General features: G+C 54.6%; 2 protein-coding genes across 2 annotated transcripts; one reads left to right on the top strand and one right to left on the bottom strand.

Annotated features, from left to right (window-relative positions):
• The first annotated feature begins 740 nt into the window (after nt 1-740).
• On the top strand, nt 741-4,154 carry GIPC3 (GIPC PDZ domain containing family member 3). Its single transcript, XM_068980049.1, has 6 exons — nt 741-983; nt 1,746-1,931; nt 2,082-2,262; nt 3,314-3,426; nt 3,702-3,783; nt 3,905-4,154. Exons 1-6 carry the CDS (start codon nt 741-743, stop codon nt 4,054-4,056), a joined length of 957 nt encoding a protein of 318 aa, XP_068836150.1. The 3' UTR covers nt 4,057-4,154.
• Nucleotides 4,155-7,154: 3,000 nt separating this feature from the next.
• On the bottom strand, nt 7,155-18,553 carry TBXA2R (thromboxane A2 receptor). Its single transcript, XM_068980539.1, has 3 exons — nt 18,216-18,553; nt 12,864-13,716; nt 7,155-8,300 (listed from the first exon to the last, which is right to left on the bottom strand). Exons 2-3 carry the CDS (start codon nt 13,647-13,649, stop codon nt 8,055-8,057), a joined length of 1,032 nt encoding a protein of 343 aa, XP_068836640.1. The 5' UTR covers nt 13,650-13,716; nt 18,216-18,553; the 3' UTR covers nt 7,155-8,054.
• Between the last annotated feature and the right edge of the window lie 2,534 nt (nt 18,554-21,087).

Genomic DNA, 21,087 nt, shown 5'->3' with positions numbered 1-21,087 from the left:
ATACCTGCCCTGCCAGGTCACACTCAGTGCTAGGGAGGAAAAAAAGCAGGGAAGAGAAATTGGGACCTGGTGAGGAGCTGACCTCTGAGCCAAGAGCTGAGGAGGCAAAGGAGTGAACCACTTGGAGATGTGAAAGACGTTCCAGGAGGGGGCACAGCCTGTGCAAAGGCCCTGGGGCAGGACCGGGCCCTGTGTGGAATGAGCAGGGAGGACGCCCATGTGTCTGGAGCAGAGTGAGCCAGAAGAAAAGAGGGAGAAGGGGGCAGGGATGGGGATGTGGCAGCTCGTGCAGGGCCTTGTGGGCAGAATAGAGGACTAGGGTTTACCCCAGGGGAGGTGGGAGCCCTGGAGGGCTGTGGGCAGGGGATGGACACGATGTAGCTCAGTTATGCCAGGTAAGGGTTCTCCCCACCTCCGACGGTTGTTGCAAGGATTAAATGAGTGCGCCCAGCTGAGAGTGAGCACTCTGGCACTGGCAGTTGCCCTATTCTTATTTGTGATCCTTATTTTTTCCCCTGCTCCCCGGGGAGAGCACAGCGGGCCCTGGCAGGGCCAGGACACCTGGGGCCCACCCCCGCATACAGACTCCGCGGTGTCGCCTTCCCGGGAGGCTCGGGTTCCCGGATCCCCTTACCCCGGGAGGCTCGGCTGTCGCGCCCTGGGCCGGGGGAGGGGAGGCTGCAGGAAGCGGCGGATCCGGCGGCTGTGGCGGTGGCCCCGGTGACCGAGCTCTTCCTGCCATGGAGACCACAGCGGCCCGCGAGGCCCAGGGGGCCGAGGCTCAGCGCCTGCCCGCGCCCCCGCCCTCGCCCGCCGAGCCCCCGGCAGCGTCCCCGACCCCAGCCGCGCCCCGCGCCCGCCCGCGCCTCGTCTTCCGCACGCAGCTGGCGCACGGCAGCCCCACGGGCAAGATCGAGGGCTTCACCAACGTGCGCGAGCTCTACGCCAAGATCGCCGAGGCCTTCGGTATCGCGCCCACCGAGGTGAGGCCCGCGGACCCCAGCACCCGAGGCCCACTCGTCGACCGGGGATAGGGGTGAACCCTGGACTCTGGGACGGGGTCCCCAGATCCTCCATCTCCGGATGGAGGGGACCCTGTCTCCAGATCTCAGAGACTCACCTCTCGGATCCTGCGGTGCCCATACCCCGTGGACTCCCTTTGCATTCCCTGTGCAAAAAGGTGAGCAAGTCTTAGGGTTCGTGGATCCTTAGATCGTCCGGAAAACACTGGGCTACCCAGCTAGGAGTGGACCCCAGCCCTCAGGGAAGCGCCTCTGGTTCCTGGGCGCAGCTGGGGACTGGGGTTCTAGGCAGCCCCCTGACAGGTAAGACGTCCGAGGTCGTGGGAGTCCGGGGCTGGGCCGCAAATGCGCCCCTCAGCCCCCAGGGGGCGCCAGGAGATTTAGAACTAACTGCCTTTAAAAGATGGTCTGGGGTTGTCAGGTCACCAAAGGGTTAAAAGTGGAAGTCTGAGGGAGGATGGAAGAAGGGTGTCCATCTGTCCGCAGCCTCCTTCTCATCCTACTCCTCAGTCTGGGGGTCCCAGTCTCGCCTCCTACTCCATTCTGAGGATCCCATATATTCTGCCCTTAAGCATGACTACGACCCTGGGGAAGGCGGGGGTTTCATGATTTTGTGCCGCAGTTTCCCTATCAGGCCCCTGAGCCCATCCCCTGGTTGTTCTGTGCAGATGGTGGGGAATGAGGGCTGTCGTTAATTTGGGGCTCCCTCTCCTCTTGGGGCAGATCTTATTCTGCACCCTAAACAGCCACAAGGTGGACATGCAGAAACTCCTGGGCGGCCAGATAGGGTTGGAGGACTTTATCTTTGCCCATGTGCGAGGCGAGACCAAGGAGGTGGAGGTCACTAAGACGGAGGACGCCCTGGGACTGACCATCACGGACAACGGGGCCGGCTATGCCTTCATCAAGGTGCCCACTTTGGGGGCGGGGCAGGTGGCTTCCAGGGTGTCCAGTGACCTGGGGTGAGCCTCTGCTCCTCTGTGGTGTGAATGGGCTCTGGGGACCCGAGTTGGGTGGCTGGATGGTGGGGTCCTGTGAGTGACTCTGGGTCCCCCGCAGAGGATCAAGGAAGGCAGCATCATCAACCGAATCGAGGCAGTGTGTGTGGGAGACAGCATTGAGGCCATAAACGACCACTCGATCGTCGGCTGCCGCCACTACGAGGTGGCCAAGATGCTGCGTGAGCTGCCGAAGTCGCAGCCCTTCACCCTACGGCTGGTGCAACCCAAGAGAGCCTTCGGTGAGGGCCACCTGGGGCCTGGGGGACAGGCTGGGTGGGGTGGAGCTCTTTCACAAAGGGGTTCTCTGGATATACGGAACAGCAAAGGGTCAGGGACAGGATGGAAGGTTCCAGATGCCCCTGGTAACAGGACAGGGACCTTCTGGCACTGTAGGAGAAACAGGTGGGTTATTTCTACATTGTCATAGAGTCAGCCCAGGCATGGGGTTGGGGGAGGCCTGGGAAGAGTGAGAAAGGATAAGGAGCTGTCTGGATCTATTTTGTAACCTGACTGGCAGCTTTTAAAGTCCTGCTTTGAGTCTCTGGCGAGTTCTAGAGAGTGGCTTTCATAGGGAACTCTAGAATGGAGCTTTTCAAAGAGAAGTCTGTGACTGGTCCACGGGTGAGATAAGGAGGTCACCATGCGTGTGTGAGTGCTCAGTTGTTCACTCAGGTCCTACTCTTTGTGACCCAATGGACTGCAGTCTGCCAGGCTCCTCTGTCCATGGGATTCTTGAGGCAAGAACACTGGAGTGGGTTGCCACTTCCTGCTTCAGGGCATCTTCCTGACCCGGGGATCGAACCCGTATCTCTTATGTCTTCTGCATTGGTTGCCAGATGCGTTATCATTCAGCCACCTGGGAAGCCCTCACGACTAGGTTGTGAAAGTGAAAGTGTTAGTTGCTCAGTTGTGTTCCACTCTTTGAGACCCCATGGTCTGTAGCCCGCCAGGCTACTCTGTCCATGGGATTCTCCAGGCAAGAACACTGGCGTGGGTAGCAGGGAAGCTATGACTAGATTAGGGAGAGCAAATTCTAGAGCAAGATGCTTTCTAGACTGGCCCTAAGGAGAATCTGAAGTAGTTTCTTCTAGGGAGAGTCATTTTGAGAGGAGGGAAATTTAAGCGAAGGAAGGATTCTCAGACAGGGTCTCTGAGGATTCATCCATGGAAATAAGGAGGACTTTGGAGGGTAGGAATGTTCTAGAAGGGCTCAGCTGGTGGCTTCTGAGTCTTTACAAAGATGTAGCTTCACCCAGAACACACGCACCTCCTCTACTCTGTCCCCTCCAGATATGATCGGCCAGAGGAGCCGGAGCAGCAAATACCCCATGGAAGCGAAAGTCAGCAGTGGGAGGGAGACCCTGCGGCTTCGGTCTGGAGGGGCCGCCACTGTGGAGGAAGTGGTGAGTGGAGGGGATGGGGGGCCTTCAGGGGCTCTTGCACACAGAGTTCTACCGCTGACGCCGACTCAGCATGACCCTGGGGAAGACCCTCTCCTTTACCCAGCCTCAGTTTTCCCGTTTGCAGAATGGGTTCTTGTCAGGCAGGGCAGTAATGGCGGGACCAGAAGCATTGACTCATGGAAGGTCCCAATCTGCTGTCACCAAAGGCTTGGGGAGGGGGCTGGGCTGGAGGATCCCAGGCTTCTGACTCTCTACTTGGCCCCTCATGCCCCCAGCCCAGTGAATTTGAGGAGGAGGCATCTCGGAGGGTGGACGACCTGCTGGAGAGTTACATGGGCATTCGGGACCCAGAGCTGGGTAAGGGGCCAGGGTAAGCTGGGTGGACCCTGGGGGGAGGACAGCCCATGGGGAGGAGGCAGGGATCCCCCCTGAGCCCCAGGGAGAACCCTCACCCACTTCCCCTCTGCTTGGCCTGCAGCATCCACCATGGTGGAGACGTCCAAGAAGACAGTGAGCGTCCAGGAGTTTGCACGCCATTTAGACTCCGTCTTGGGCGAGTTCGCCTTCCCAGACGAGTTTGTGGTGGAGGTGTGGGCCGCCATCGGCGAGGCCAGGGAAGCCTGTGGCTAGTCTGCTCCAGTGCCAAGTGCAGCTCGGAGCCCAGCCCCCTGCCCCAGCCCTCCCAGTCAGTTTCCAAAGCCCAGCCCTACTCCGGAGTCCAGAAGCCCAGACCTGAGACCCAGCTCTGCTCTAGAGTCCAGCCCAGTTCAGAGACCAAGCCTAGATCTGAGCCCGAGTCCTGCTCTAGAGTCCAGCCCAGTTCAGGGACCAAGCTCAGATCTGTGACACAACCCAGATCGGAGCCCCAGCTCTGCTTTAGAGCCCAGACCTGCTCAGAGACCAAGCCCAGATCAGAGCCCCAGCCCTACTCTAGAGCCCAGCCCAGCTCAGAGACCAAGCCCAGAACTGAGACTCAGCCCTGTCCAGAGTCCAAATCCCCCTTTAGAACCCAGGTCAGTTCTGAGGCCCAGTTCATCATGAGAACCCCGTCCAGTTCTGAGATGCAATCCAGCTTCAGAACCCAGCTCAGTTCTAGAGCCCAGGATGGCTCTAGAGCCCAGAACAGCTCTGGGGCTAAGTGGAGCTCTGATGTGAAGTCAAGATTTGGAACCCAAGTAAATTTGAAGGCCCAGCCCAGCTTTGAAATCCAACCTGGTTCTGGAAGCCAGGCCAGCTTTATGACCAAGCCCTGCCATAAAACTCGATCCAACTCTGCAGTTCAAGATAGCTCCATGACTCAGCCGAACCTGGATACTCAATGTAGCTCAGGAACGCCAGTTAGTTCTGGAGCCCATGTGAGACTCAAGAGGCAGTCCAGCCCTAGAAGCCATTCCAGCTTAGCAGTCAAAGATGGTTCTGAAGTGCAACCCTGTTCCCGAACCCAGGCCAGCTCAGGAACCCAGATGCACAATTCAGTCCAGCCCAGGTCCAGACCCTATCTGTGTCCTAGGGCCCAGTCCAGCTCCAGTGATGAATCCAGCTCAGAGACTGAGCCCAGCTCTAGCCCCCAGCCTTGTGCAACAAGCAAACCCGTCTCCAGGATTCAGACAACCTCTGGACCCCCACCCATTTCTGGGGCAAGACCTGCCTCCAGAGCTCAGCCTGATGCTGAGCCCCATGCTCACTGCAGAGCACAGAGCAACTCTAGAATGCCATCTAGCTCTGGGACAAGGACAGATCTCCGGGCTTGGCCTCTTTCCAGAGTTCAGTCCACCTCTAGCACTCCACCCAGCTCCAGACCTCAGCTCAGTTCTAGAGCCCAGGCTGGCTCTGAAATCCCACCTGGCTCCAAAACACAGTCAACTGCTGAGACCCAGGTGCATTCCAGAATACAGCTAATGTCTGGAACCTGGTCAAGTCCTGGGACCCAGAAGGATGCAGACACAGACTTCAGCTCCACAGCTGTGTCAAACTCTGAGAGTAGGCCCAGTTCAAGGACCCAGCCCTACCCAGGAGCTCAAAACAACTCTGAGGCTCAGCTCAGCTCAAAAAGCCTGACAAGTTCTAGAAACCAAATCCAGGCCACAACCCAGGGCAGCTCTGGGACTGAGCCAGACTTCGGGAAGCAGACCAGCTCTGGAACTCAGCTCATCTCTAGAACCCCTCCCAGCTCAGAGATGCAGATAAGTGCAGGAATGAAGCCCTGCTCTGGAGTCAAGCACAACTCCAAAACCCAACCCAGCTCCACAGTGCAGTTCAGGTCTGAGATGCAACCCAGCGCTGAAACCTGGGGCAGTTCAAGAGTACAGCCCAGTTCTGGATCCGAAACCGGCTCCAGAACCCAGACCAGTTCTGGAACCCAGCTGAGCCCTGAGATTCAGCCCAGCTCTAGGACTCAGACCAGTGGAAGAACTCAGCCCAGCTCTGGAGTCCAGCTCAGCTCCAGAACACAGCCTGCTTCTGGATGCCAACCTGGCTCTAGAACCCAGACCAGTTCTGGAACCCGGCTCAGTCCTGAGACCCAGCCCAGCTCTGGGACCCAGACCAGTGCAAGAACTCAGCTCAGCTCTGGAGTCCAGTTCAGCTCCAGAACCCAGTGCAGCTCTAGAATTCAGTTCAGCTCTGAGACTCAGGCCAGCTCTGAAACCCAGACCACTTCAAACACTCAGCACAGCTCTGGAGTCCACCTTAGTTCCAGAACTGAATCTGATTCTGAAACTAGAAGCCAGACCAGTCCAAGAATCCAGCTCAGCTCTAGAAAGGGGCCCTGCCCACAGACCCCAGGCCTTGACCCCAAAACCCAGCCCGATCCCACCCCTTATGCCAGACCTCAACACCTAGGCCCACCACCCAGAGCCCCAACTCCAGGTCCTAGCCAAATCTCTTGCCCCCAGCCCCAGCCCCATGATCTGGTACAAGGAACCCTGCCCATCCCTGGCCCTGGCCAAAGCCCTTCAACTTCTCCCCTGGCCCCACACCCACAGTCCCCCTTAACCCCCCAGAAACCAGCCCTTTCTCCCAAGCCCCAGCTGGGACCCCAGAAGTCTACCCCACCCACCAAAGCTGTCATCCCTAGTTTTGCCCCCAGGGTGGCCCTCCTTCGTTCTCAGCCCCTTGAACCCTCGTTTGAGGGGCCTACCCCCTCCTCTATGCTCAGGGAGTCTGGGTTACCTCCACGGGAGTCAGAACTCCTACCCCACCACGGAGGGCAGTAGCTTGGGCATGACACAGTTGGGGCTCCCATGGCCCCCATCCTGCTCCTCCTGCTCCTCACTGCCTGGGTTGCCCAGAAGTAGCAGGTGACCTCATTCCACACCCACCCCCATCCCCGCAAGTGGGGTGGGGCAGGTGAGGAAGGGAGGGTGGAAACAGCTGATCCTAGGTCTATGGGAGGGCAGTGGGGTAGGGGAGGGGAGGGGAGGCAGGAGGCAGTTTCCTTCTCATGTACCTTGAGGGCTCATGGGGAATAAACGCATAAAGACACCTCCCACTCCTGCAGCCTGATGTGTTATTTTGGCGGGTATTTGGGGGAGAGCAGAGGAAGAGGGGCTGACACGAAAACACTAGATGCTTCTTAAGTGCCTACTAAGTGCCTACTATGGGCACCTTATAAGTGCTAATTGTGCAGGTGTTGAGGGCCCTGCAGACACACATCAGTCTGTACAAGATCAATCTACTTTTATTGAGCAGCTACTGTGGGCCAGGAGCTGCTTGCTCAAGGTGCAGGGAGTCTGAGGGGCTGAGTGGATAGACGGTGAAACCACAAGCTGATGAAGGCATGTGCTTAATCTGCAGCGAAGGAAGCAGGGGTGTACTCCATGGTCTCTGGGTATCTATCTTGTCCTCTCGTTTCCTCATCTGCAAAATGGGTTTAACCCAGAACCCGCTCCTAGGGTTGCAGGCAGGATTCCAGAAGATCTCAACCGTTGAAATGCTCAGGCAAGACTCAATAAAGGGTGGGGGTAGAGGAGTGAGGAGCCAGCCCCACCTCTAGGGGCTTCCCCGACTCCCGCCTAGTCCTGCTCAGCTGGGGCTTCCCCAACCCCCACCCTAGTCCTGTTCACCAGCTGTGGGCTGGATAGGAATCTTGACACCAGAAACTTCAATGATAGATGATTTCAGAGCTAAAGGAAAATAAAGCCGAGGTGGAGATTATATTTTGGCAAGAGAGGGGGTCTGTTGGCATTCAACCTTTCTAGACAGAGCCTTTACGAATTGGGGTGTCAAAGGGAATCAACCATACCCCAGTAAGCAGGTCAGATTCAGGGGTCGGAGCCCCTTATTTTTGGAGGATTTCTGCAAGGGGAAGCTTACAAGTCTGATTTCCTCCAGATACCTGCCCAGCACTGTCACATCCTTCCTGGGGTTGGGAGGGGACTCAAAGTAGGGGCTGAGAGAGGGGAAGGGCTTTGGAAAGGGGAGTCAGGGAAGACTTGAGGGGGTGTCCCTAGGGCTGATGGAAGATAGCACACAATTTTGTTGTTCAAACCCTCTGTCTATGCTGCACTCTTGGCTCCTGGGCATCAGGACAGACAGAAGCGACCGACAGGGAAGATAAAGGTCTGGTGGGGGACATTCTGGCAGGGTGCTCTGTCCTTCCAGAGCTGTCACTATGTCCAGCCTAGGATCTAGTGAATTGTTGACCTGCGGGTGAGCTGGGGCTGCAGGGACAGTGACCTGGACCGGGTGCTCAGGCGAGGGTAGAAGCGCTGGATCACTGCCCGGCGAAACAGGATGTACACCCAGGGGTCGAGGATCTGGTTCCAGGTGGCCACTCGCAGGTAGATGAGCAGCTGCCGCTCCGTGGGGCGGGACAGCTGCCCCGTCGGGCTCATGGCAGGCGGGCTCCGCAGCACTGTCTGGGCGATGAAGACCTGCCAGGGGCCAGAGCAGTCAGCCAGGGGCCAGGCTGGCAGCCAGCCCTGCCCTCTACCAACACCTGCCTGTGCCACCTGCTGTCCCCGAGATCCAGTGCTGATTCTGTTCCTGCTGGGCCGTGTGACCTTCAGGATATCTGCCTGACTTCTCTGAGCTTCAGCTGATGTGGCTGCAAAACAGCACACTTTTCCTGCTCCTCCGCTGGACATGATTAAAGATGGTGGACAAAGAGGACTTGCAGGTGCTAACAGGTGGCATCACTGTGACTGCCAGTGTTATTATTCTATTAAACATATGTTCTACATAAACTTTACACATATCAAATATATATACTATATGTAATAATATATCAAATTATGGTATAAGATTTATATTAAATAGTTAAAATTTATGTTATTTTGTCATTTTATATTATATTGAAATTTATAGTTTATAAAATTCTATGACAAAAATTTTATATTAATTTTTATGTTAAACATAGCAAATCAGTTTAATATAGTTTATTAAATATTGGATATATATTTAATATTACCAAATATGTAATATAAGATATAAATTATTATATATACTAATTTATAAATGGTTATAGAGTATAATAATATAGTTACCTAATAATATATTGTTAATTATAGCCATATTATTTATTATATGGTATTTAAAATTATATATGTCATTATATAATATATAATTGTAATGTGACTATGTATTACATATGAGTGATATAATTACTAAGTATTCATTAATAACATAAATATAGTTATATGTTATATAGTATTTAACAATTATATACTATATAATGATCAATATATTAAATATTAGTTAATAATATGTAATTATAATAGTTTTGCCCAGTCGTGTCCAATTGTTTGCGACTCCATGGACTATGGCCTGCCAGGCTCCTCTGTCCATGCGCTTTTTCAGGCAAGAATATTAGAGTGGGTTGCCATTCCCTTCTCCAGAAGATCTTCCTGACCCAGGAATTGAACCAGCACCTCCTGCATTGTAGACAGATTCTTTACTTGCTGAGCCACTGGGGAAACCCCCTAATTATAGTTATATGTTATAAAGTATTTAACAGTTATATACAGTTATATAATATATAATCATATATTATATAATAATTGATATAATTAATTATGAATGTATATAGCTATATGTTACATGGTATTTAACAATTATATAATATATAAATATATATTATGATTGATATAATTATTAAGTGTTAACTAGGGCTTCCTTATATATGATTGATATAGTTATTAAGTATTTATTAATACTATATAATTATAGTACATATTATACAGTATTTAACAATTATATCACAGTTGTTATAATTATATATATTAATTCAAATACAAATAATTATTATAATGGGTATTATATTTCATAATTATAATTTAAATTATACTATGATTAATATTAATATTATATTGGATTCCTACAGTAGTTTCCTGAGCACCTACTGTGTGCTGGGCAATTCTGGGGACAGTGCCATGGCCACAATGGACTCAGGCTCTACTTACATGCCCAGATGGTTTCAGCTGGGCGGTGGGGGAGGGTGTGACCGAGCAGGCATGGAGGCACTGTTGTAGCCCAGAGGAGGCACTGGGCCACGCTTGGGAGAGGTAATCAGATGGAGAATAGGCGTTTCCCCAGTCAGATGGAGGGAAGTGTCTGTGGCCCTTTCCTCTGGGACAACAGGTAGCCACGGGAGATTTCAGAGCATGAGTGGGCTCATGGGCCAGCTCTGGCCTGCCACCTGTTTTTGTTGTGCTTTGTTTGCTTTATTTGTGCCTTTTTGGTTTGTTGTTTTGCTAAGAATGTTTTTACATGTGTCAATGGTGAGAAAAAAATAGAAAGCATATTTTGTGACCTGTGACAATTACATGAAATTCACATTTCCGAGTCCATAAATGAAGTCCTTTTGGCACTCAGGCGTGCCCAGTCATTTCCAGGTAGCTTTCACACCCCAATACAAGAGCTGTGTGGTTGTCCCAGAGACAGTGTTTAGAAGGTATACTAAATGGCCTTTTAGGAAAAACTTGGCTGCCAAAGGGGACTTGGGAATCATTTAATGACTCAGTGGTTATTAAATGCCTTCCTGGTTTTTATCTGGCAGCTTATCTCCTATTAAGGAGATCAAACCAATCAGTCCTAAGGAAATCCACCCTGAACATTCATTGCAAGGACTGATCCTGAAGCTGAAGCTCCAATACTTTGGCCACCTGATGGGAAGAACTGGCTCACTGGAAAAGACACTGATACTGGGAAAGATTGAGGGCAGGAGGAGAAGAGGGAAACAGAGGATGAGATGGTTGGCTGGCATCATCGACCCAATGGACATGAGTTTGAGCAAACTCGGAGATAGTGAAGGACAGGGAAGCCTGGTGTGCATGGGGTTGCAAAGAGGTGGACGCAACTGAGCAACTGAACAACAAATATCCTATTCAGGCTTCCCTGGTGGCTCAGATGGTGAAGAATTCAACTGCAATGCAGGAGACCCGGGTTCGATCCCTGAGAAGGAAATGGCAACACACTCCAGTATTCCTGCCTGGAAAATTCCATGGACGGGGACCCTGGCGAGCTACAATCCATGGGGTCACAAAGAATCGGACACGACTAAGTGACTAACACATCTCTCTAATCTCCTATCCATCCTTCAGAGTCTCAGCTCCAATGGTTCAGGCGAGGGGCAGGGGTCATCTGGGGTATTCTAGGACAGTCAAGCCTGGAAGGCAGGGATCAGGAAGATGCTGAGGCAGACCTTTGTCAGGGAACTCTTGGTGAAGGTGACATTTGAACAAGGACATGGAGGAGTGAGGGAGTGATTCACAGGGAGATCTGGGGTTGGGGGAGCATTCCAGGCGGAGGGAACAGTGCATACAAAGGCCCTGGGGCAGCATCATGACTTGCATGTTGGAGGAACAGCAAGGAGGCTGGTGTGGCTGGAGCAGAGTGAGCAAGGGGGAGAGAGGGAGCAGGGAAGGGCAGGGAGGGGGTGGAGAAGGTCTTGCAGGGTCTTGTGGGCTGCAGGAGAACTTGGGGTTTTATCCTGAGGGAGATGGGAGCCCTGAAGTGCTGTAGGCAGAGAGGGGGAAACCTGAATCAGATGCTCACAGGCATCCTCTGGATGCTGCTCAGTAAATAATAATGATAATAATTATAATAAACAAAAATAGAAACGGTCTCAGCTGTATGAAAACAGACCTGGGAGGGACACCCCAGTGACTGAGTTTCAGAAGCACGTTGCTCAGCCAGAAGCATCATACTGTAACTTTTGCTCCCCCGGGGCCCGTCATGCCTGCAGCTTCACGTATCACACACACAAAAATTATGCTCCCTTCTATTTCTTTTCCCACCACTGACACATGTAAAAACATTTAGCAAAACAAAGCACAACCAAATCTGCAATCTTCCTATCCCACAGATTTAGTTTTTGTTTTAGCGCTTATCACTTCCTAATATCTACCATCTCACTTATTTATGCACTGTTTATTTGCTGTCTTCCCCATGATCATGGGGTTGCAAGAGTCTGACACGACTTAGCGACTAAACCACCACCACCACGATCAAGGAGCTCCAGGAAGTCGAGCATTTTTGTCCTTTTTCTTCCCTGCTCGGCATCTAGACCAGAGCCAGCGACACGCTGGTTGTTCAATCAACGTTTGTTGAAGAAACAAATGGATGAATGAGTTCATTTCCTCCTGAATCACTCTGGGAGGCAGGCACCTTTTAAATCATCCCCATCCCCCATGGCTCAGACGGTAAAGAATATGCCTGCAGTGCAGGGGACACGGGTTTGATCCCTGGGTCAAGAAGATCCCCTGGAGAAGGGAATGGCTACTCATTCCAGTATTCTTGCCTGCAGAATTCCATGGACAGAGCAACCTGGCAGGCTATACAGTCCATGGGGTCACAAAAAGTTGGAGATGACTGAGCAACAAACACTTTCTTCTTTCTTCTAAAAAATCTAAGGAACTGATTGAGGCTGGAAGAAGGAAGCCCATAGCCAGAGTCACATGGTAAGTCCTTGTTGCATATGGGCTGGAAACCAAGTATCTGATTCTGGTCCTCAGACTTGTTCAGACTGAATCAGAAATGGAAAAATAACAACTCCAAAAGGCCAATTATATTAATCAGTGGAAGGACTTCAGTAAACTCACCTGACTCAGGGAACATCTGTGCAAAGCTGGGGTAGGCACAAGGTAGAAATGATTCAGTGATTCTGCCTGGAATATCGTCCCTGCTTTCGTCTAGCAGGTAAGCTCTTCTTCCTCCTTCAAAACCCCAGCTCCAATGACCCTCTTCCGGAAAGTCTTCTCTGATACCCCCCTGGGGTGGGTAGAGCCTGGGAGCCCCTCGCTGGACATCTCAGTCCCAGGACACTGCTTCTGCCCCAGTCCTGCCCCCAGTTTGGGGTTATCTGTGTCTCACTCAAGGGAGTACCCCTGGACCCTGGGGTCACATTTTCTTGGGCTAATGAGAACCTAAGGGTTATGAATCTATTAAGGATTAACCCAGGCCCCAGGCAGTCCCCTCCCCCCACCCCCGCCACTCACCAGCAGTGGCATCCAGCAAATGCTGGCCACCACCATAATGCCCATGAGCTGCACCATCATCTCCACCTCGCAGTCCCTCGGGCGCTGCTGGGCAGTCGCCTGCCCATGGTAGATGTGGCACAGGGTGGCCACACTGATGGTATTGAGCAGGAAGGACATCCCCACTGAGATGCTGCCGAGGAGTGCAAAGAGCAGGCCGAAGGCCACGTCCCCCGGATCGGTGCCGAGTGTGAGGAAGCACCAGGAGCCGGGATACTGCACGGTGTAGTGGCCCACGCCCAGAAGGGGCAGCAGGCCCAGTGCCAGCGCAGAGGCCCACACCAGCCCCACTGTGGTCCAGGCTCGGCGCTGCGAGGCAGTCGCGGGCCTTGAGAAGGGCCGGGTGATGCCCAGGAAGCGCTCTGAGGCCATGGCGGCCCCCAGCAGCAGTGGACACAGGCCGAAAAAGACCATGATGACGCCCATGAAATGGCAGAGGCTGCAGCCAGGGTCCACGGCCTGCCATTCAAAGAGGACGAAGTGCTGGGTCACCACGATGGCACCAGTGACCAGCAGCCCCATGAAGTCAGTGAGGACCAGGCCACAGAGGAAGGTCAGGAAGGAAGATCTAGACTGGGAGCTGCCCTGCCGTGCGCCCATCAGCACACTCAGCGCCAGCAGGTTGGAGGCCAGGCCCACCAGGCAGAAAGAGGCTGCGAACCATGGGGAGGCAATCAGGCGCCGCTCCTCCAGTGTGATGTTCATAGGCCGGAAACAGGGTCCCAGAGAACTGGCATTGGGCCACATGGTTCTGGAGCATAGCAGGGAGAGTCACCACTTCATCAGGCCAAGGCTGGTGGTGGTTCAGAGACACCTGTGGGGAGGCGGGCGGCAGAGAAGATTTTGGTGATTCATTCTGCATTTTAGTCTGAGTGGCCCCAGTGAACTCCTACACAAACTTCAATGCCCCAGCTCAAATAGCCCCTCCTTGAAGAAGCCTCTCCTCACTTATCCCACTCTCAGCTCAGTAAGCATTACTATTACTACTCCTAGTAGTAGTCCTGCTATTACAATTACTAGTATGACTTGCTCCAACTCTGTCCTGCCCCAGGCTCAGTGACCCTCAAGGATCAATTTTCCCTCTTCTGGGAATCCTGGAAGACACCAGTTAGTATCTGCCAGGTTGCAGAGAAGGGTTGAGAAGCTCTGGGTTTGAACTCTAGCCCTGACACCAACTATGCGACCTCAGGCAAATGATTTTTTCTTCTCTAAACTTCGGGTTCCCTGGGGGTCATCCATCTGAGTCCTTCATGGAAGGAAGGATGCAGGACAGATTTAAACTGCTGTAAAATAGGACACGTGCAGTGTGGGGAGGGCCACTGGCTGGCGGCCAGAGGTCACTGACTCTCAGGCCAGCTCTGTGGTCAGCCTTGAGGTCACAATTCCTCATGGAGGCCTCGAGGAAGATCTGACCCCATTGGTCTTTTAGGGACATCCTTCCTCCCATGTTAGAATCATGTAGACTCCTTCTCACCCCCAGCCATTTTTGTTTAATAAAAAATAAACCCTGAAATCCAGTTCCATTCTGGGAAAAAAAAAAAAAAACCCAGTTCACTGGAAGCAACTGGGTCCCCAGTGACAGGCTATAAACAGTAGCAGGGATGTAATGGGCTATGAACTACTCAGCATGGGGCTGGGGGAGAAAATTGGAGAGACGTGTGGGTCAGACTGTCTGGGGTGTGGATGAATTGACCAGTGTTTGAGGAGAAATAAAATGACACCATTTAAAAGTCAGCTCTCTAAAGCAATTATACTTAATAATTTTTTTAAAAAGTCTCCTCTCAGTTCCCCCAAAGGATACAGCTGGGAGGGCACAGGGTCACCCATGGGGCCAGCCTCCCATGTGGTGTGCATGCATGTCACAAACCACACTTGTGCCAGCAGTGAGGGGCCACTGGCCGCAGAATCAGAGTGGACAAAGGTGGGGAGGCAGGACGGTGGGAGGCACGGAGGTTCTAGGCAGCTGAAGCCCAGAAAGGTCCACTTATTTTTTTTAATTAAAAAAAAATTAGTTATTATTATTTTATTGGGCTTCCCAGGTGGTTCAGTGGTAAAGAATCTGCCTGTAATGCAGGAGATTCAGGTTTGATCCCTAGGTTGGGAAGATCCCCTGGAGGAGGAAATGGTAACCCACTCCAGTATTCTTGCCTGGAGAATCCCATGGACAGAGTAGCCCCACCTCACTCCCCAGGGCTACACGTGGTCGCAAAAGAGTCGGACACAACAGAGCGACTAAACCACCACGACGACATTATTTTATTATTAATTAATTAATTAATTAAACGGTACCAGGTCTTAGTTGCAGCATGTGGGATCAAGTTACCTGACCAGGGATGGAAGCTTTCAGGGTCCCCTGAAATGAGAGCTTGGAGTCTTATGATCCCCATTTTGCAGAGGCAGGGAATCTGAAGTACAGAGAGGTTAAGTAACTAATCCAAAGTCACACAGCCTAGCCGGAGTTGATTGGAGATCAACGTGTACAATTGAGTCAAAAGCCTTGCAGTCAGGCGGAGGCTGGTGAGAAGTAGGTGTGGAGGGTCATCATTTCTAGGGAATTCCTTGGCAGTCCAGTGGGTAAGACTACATGCTTTCACTGCCAAGGTCCCATGAGGCACAGCCAAAAAGGGATAGAATTTTTCTAAAATGACTGCCGTGAATCCCCTCACGAACCTTGGAGGAGTCTCTTCCCTACTCTGAGCCTCAGTCTCCCTTCTGATAAAATGGGGCCAATGTCAAGCCCCAGGGCCATGTCCCATGACCAGCCTCAGCAGCGAGTGTGCTTAGCTGCACTCTACCTCACTCCCCATCTCTTTAATTCATCTCAGCAACTCCTTATCTAGCCTCATAAATTATCCAGCTCCTGGTAGCCAGCTCCCCTGAGCCTCCCTCCCAGGCTGACAGCCAAGGTCACCACCACCTTGGTGGGGGTGGGGCCTTGAGTGAGAAACTAAAGCCTGAGAGAGGGTGGGATGCGGCCTTTCCACGGTGCGGTGCGTGGCCGTCTGAGCCCTCCACTCCAGGGAAGGGGTATGCTTGTCGTCAGCTCAGATTTGATCTGCACTTGAGTTCCCTCGGGACAGGGCGCTCCCTCCCTCCCTCCCTCCCTCCCTCCCTCAAGAGCTGGTATGTGTTGTTTCTAAACATTCTCGGGACTGTCTGTGGTCACTGCCCCTGCCCCACCCTGGAGTGACTGCCAGCCCCTCCCACATCTCATGGCCCCAGGGTCCCCTACTTTGTGCAGGAGCTCATGTACCCAGGGACATAGACCCTGAGTCTGTTTCACACTTCCCATATGTGGGAATAAAAACTGCAACCCCAGGGCCCCTGGCCTGGGGGAGACTGGAAACTGGCACCACTTCCTCTGGCCCCAGCACGTGGTTTCCAGTCCCCCAACCAGGGGTTCAGGTGATAACAGCCAGCTCAAGTTCCCCAGGAAAGCGGGCCGGGAGGGGCACCTGGCGAGGCCTCCCTTTCCCTCCCACATTGACCAGGAGGGCTCCAAGGTCCAGAAGCACCGCTGTGTGGCCCTTGGGAGAACTGCTCTCCCTCTCTGTGCCTCAGGAGAAGCATGGACGCCAGATTTGCTGGACAAACCCAGGGATCCTATAACCTGAGAGAGGGAGAGGCTTGGACTTGGAAAATCCAGAGTTCTGGAATTCTAACAAGTCCCCGATTCTAGAATTCTAACAAGGTCCCACTTCAGGAATGCAAAGGCCTGAAGCATCTAGACTTTAAGGGGGCTGAGGTTCCAGAGCTCTGATTGGCTGGTCCTGAGTTCCAGAAATCTCTCTCTCGGGTACTGGCTCCTCTCTGCAGGACTGCGGGATGGACATTCAGTGCTCCCTCAGCTCACCTCCGGGAGGGTGGGAGGGCTCCAGCCACCACTGTCCCAGAGGCCTGGGCGTGGGCACCAGGCTGCCCGCTCCCCCACTACCACGGTGGCCCTGGCAGACTGTGGTCTTTGGATTCCAAGGGCTGGGCCCCTCCTCTGCCTGATGGTGCATCACTGCCTGCCCACTCTCCTCCTCCTGCTTCCGCAAGCCATCCATTTTTTAAGAAGTCCCTCTCCCTCTCAACACCCCACCCCCTGGCCTGCCTGCCTGTCCCCACGCCAGGGGCCTACCCACCCTCCCCCGGAGGGGTGACAGTGACCTCAGACAAGCTCGGACTGGAGCCCCCGATCTCCCACTGTCAAGCGGGGGCTCGACTTCGCCAAGTCTCAGTTTCCCTCTTTCTGAAACGGGGACAAGGCCACTGACTTGCCTGTCAGCATTTGGGCTGGTCTTCCCAGGCCCAACCTGCTCTTGCCATTGAGACTCTGAGTTTTCATTCACACACACACACACACACACACACACACACACACACACACACACACCCCACCCCACCCCAGCCTGGTGCCCGCACTCTTCCTGCTTCCTGGCTGTGCTCACAGCTTGTCTGCTGGGTGCACACACTGAGCAGCCAGGCGGGAGCCCTGATGCGCTGTATGGCCTCAGCCCATTCCCTAAGTCCTCTGATGCTGCCCAGCTCACCAAGGATCATGCCCTCGGGCACGAACATGCAGGGAGCAGGCCCGTTGCTGCACTGGCTCCAGCTCATGCCCGGTACACACCTGCACGCCCTAGGGTAGGGACCCTCTGCACGCCCTTGTGAAGCCACAGACGCCCACACAGACACAAACACTTACACGCAGGGCTCCTGTCAGCTCCCAGACCTGCCCCTGGCTCCCCGCACCACAAGGCTCAATTTCCGGGAACTTTTCCTGTTTGTGACACCAACCAGGTCCCCACCCGTCAGCCTGCCTGGGTTAGAGCTGAGCCTTGGCCCTGACTCATGTGGTCTCCCTGCCTCAGTTTCCTCATCTGTCCAATGGGCATCCTCTGAGCGCTCACCACTGGTGAGGGGAACAGATGGGTGACAGAGGGACAGGACAGATCCAGGCCAGGCAGCCAGTGGTTAGTGATGGACACAACTCCGAGTGTGCATGCAGACACACAGCCAACCAGGCGTGTGCTTTCACTCGCAGCCATACCCAGCACCTCAGCACTGTCTTTGGCTGCAGCGCTACAGGGCATAGAGTGGCCTGGCTCAGACTCAGGGGAATCCACACACAAGCACATTCTTGCTCACACCAGCAAGCAGGTGCCCAGGGCAGGCAGCACTCCAGACTGGGACCCAGGCTCAAGACTGCCCCTGGACACCCAGCACGTAGTAGCTGTCACCGCCCACGGGAACACACCCACGGCAGCGCGGATCGCCCGTAGGATGCACCCAAGCCACACCTGCCCACTCTCATGCCCCGCCCCTTACCTCAGGGCCAACTGTCCTCAGCTGAAGGTGGTCGAGGGGGTGTGCAGGGGTAGGCGCGCCGTCCTGGGCCCTGGAGCACGCGTAAATGACTGGCGGGAGGAAGGGCGTGCGGAGGCGGAAGCAGGGCAGCTCGGCCTCCCGGGTCCTGGGGAAACCGAGTCACAGCGGGAGGACTCCCGCGCTACCACGTCGCGCCGGGCACCGACGGAGGGCGTGACCGCGCGGGGTCCCCGGCCGAAGGAGGGGTGACTAGGTCCCCTCCCGGCCTGGAGGGGGGCTCACGGGGTCTAAAAATAGCCCGGGGCGGGGGCTCTGCTCTGCAGCTGGATCCAGTCTCTGCCCGAGTTTCTCAGTCGTTCCGTCTGTCTCGCATCAGTCCCTCCCGCCCCGCGCTGGCCACGCCCCTCCCGCAGGCCGGGCTGCCGAGGGTCAAGGGGAGCCCCCCAGCCCCCGGGGAGACCGCGCGGCCTTCTGGGGGAGGGGGAGTCCGTGGGATCCCGGGCCGCAGGGGCAGGGGCGCGGCAGCCGGGGTGGCCGGCGCCCTCTCAGGAGCCTCCGCCCGCCCCCTCCCCCAAGCCTGCCCCAGCTAGGCCCCCTTCCGGCGCCGCTCCAGCCTCCAGGCCCCGTATTATTCACCGTCTGGGTAGCACCCCAGACCGAGAGGGGGCGGGGGCGGGGTCAGCTCCCCAGGGCGCCCAGACCGCAGCCCAGGGGCCCAGAGCTCAGACCTGGTGAGCGCGGGGTGCGTGGTGGTTGAGGGGTGGCTGGCCCTCAGTAGATGCTTCATCAGTGTAGGGTTTCTTTGAGGGCCCTGTCAGGGCTGGGGGTGGGGGTGCAGGGGTGTTCAGAGGGGAGAGGGACCACACTCTGAAGCTGGAAGCCTGGTGGGCAGCCCGCTCAGACAGGTTTTCCTGGGAGCAGGTGAGCGGGAGGGCTGTGGCGGCTGCATTCTAGGGGGAGCACCTGGGCACCTAGGCTGGCATTGGGCCCCTGAGGTGGGGGTGGGGAGGTACGCTTTCCCTCTGCTCCCCAGAGCCCGTCACTGCAGGAATGATCGCGCTTGAGGCAGGGAGCTGGAAGCTGGGAAATGACTCTGCAGACAGGATGGACTTCCTTGAAAGCCCCAGGGCTTTGGCCAGGGTCTCATCTGCCCAAATCTGTGAAAGTAAAGGGTGAGCAGTCAGGTGCTGCTAGAGCAAAGGTGTGGGGACTGAACCCAGACCGTGGTGCAGGAAAGTGAGAAGCTTCTTAAAGGTCCTTCCTGCCCACAGTCCTTGGGCCTCCGGTGAGTGAAGGGGGTCCACGGGTTTGGGACTGGCCTTCGAGGATGCATGGAAGGCAGGGTTGGGGCATAGAGAGGTGAGTTTGGGCCTCATTGGGCCCTGAGTTACAGCTTGGAGTGGTCTGGAACCCATTGCCTTGGCCTTGATCTCACGCCACTGAGTCCTGGGGGGCCTGGGAGGGGCATACCAGAACAGGCTCCAAGTGGGAAAGATGGACTCCTGCCCTGGCCCTGATCTCCCTTCCACTGTCTCCACCTACTATCCTTCTGGCCTCTCCATCCCTCCAGATGGCCCCTCCTCTGTTCCATACCATTGTCTGAGTCCCCAGCAGGTTAGCCCTAACTCCTCTTCCTTGACAAGGAGTCTCCCTGACTCCTATGCATCTGGCAGAACCCTGGCTCTGAGGCTCTCTCCTCTGTAAAGCCTTGATGCCCCCCACATCAAAGGAGGCAGTCTTGTTCCTCCCAGCCTTTTCTTTAGGGCAACTCTTTGCCCCAGCCCATATGGTAGGACAATTGTGAGCCCCAGGTAGACGGTAAACCACATCTGCCCTCAAAAATCCCCCAGGCTGGAGAAAAATACAGCTGTATACAGACATTCCCAGCCTCCTGCATTCAGGGCATGGCCAAAGGAAGGGACAGGGCTTAGGGGGGCCCAGGAGGTGAGCCTGAAAGGCATCCTGGAGTGGGGATGGGGCAGAAGTTGTGAGAACGGGGGCTTTGTGGAATGCATAGGAGTTCCACACATCCAAGAGACAGGGCAGAAATTATACGTGCAAAACTTTGGAAGTAAGAGAGAGCATGAGGCTTCAGGGGACTGTAAGGAGGGAAGAAGATGTGGGGCTGGGGCTCTAGATTAGGGGGGGTGGGCTGAGATGGAGGATTGTTCTGTTCCCACTTCCTCTGCCCTGAGATAAAAGGACAGTGCTCCTTCTGGTAAACAGCCAGGGCAGGGGTCAGATAAACACACTTGACTTGAGATTAGCAAGTGCCTGGGTCACAGCAGGACTCTGCAAGGCAGGGGGTGAAAATGCTCATTTTATAGACTGGGAAACTGAGGCCTGGAGGGCAGGAAGGCTGGATCCAAGGCCACATACAGGTGGGATCTGACCATGAGTTCTACGCTTCCCCCACCTCCCAGGCTGTAGGCTGGAGGTCTCTTGGTCTCTGCCCCGGCCCTGGTCAAGGGCACATGGGAGTCGTGAGAAGTGTTGAGATGGTCTGTGGGGTGGAGGTGGGGGGCGGCAGATGGTGGAAACAGAGGTCAGGCTCAGGACTGGCTTCCCGGGGCTATGGTTTCCGCTGGGAGTCAGGGAGCATCTATTCTTAGTCTCACACTCAGCCAAGGGCAGGAAGAGGCTGAGGTGGGGGTTGGGGGCAATTGAAGGACGCTGGGTGGACACTGGGCAGGGGCTGGGTCCTGGGGCAGCTGGGTGCTGTGGTGCCTCCAATCTGCCTAATGGGTCTTCCTTACACCCAGCTTGTGTCCCACCCAGCTCACTTACCCTCTATGCCTCCCCAGTGCCCTAGAGCCCAGGACCTGGACTTGCATTCAGCCATGCCCTGGAAGCCTTGCAGAAGGAAATGGCA

Source organism: Capricornis sumatraensis, chromosome 9 (genome assembly GCF_032405125.1).
Source record: "Capricornis sumatraensis isolate serow.1 chromosome 9, serow.2, whole genome shotgun sequence".
In the NCBI taxonomy this organism is placed as follows: domain Eukaryota; kingdom Metazoa; phylum Chordata; class Mammalia; order Artiodactyla; family Bovidae; genus Capricornis; species Capricornis sumatraensis.
The sequence above is the reverse complement of the archived record's forward strand: the minus strand, read 5'-3'. Positions and strand labels throughout refer to the sequence as shown.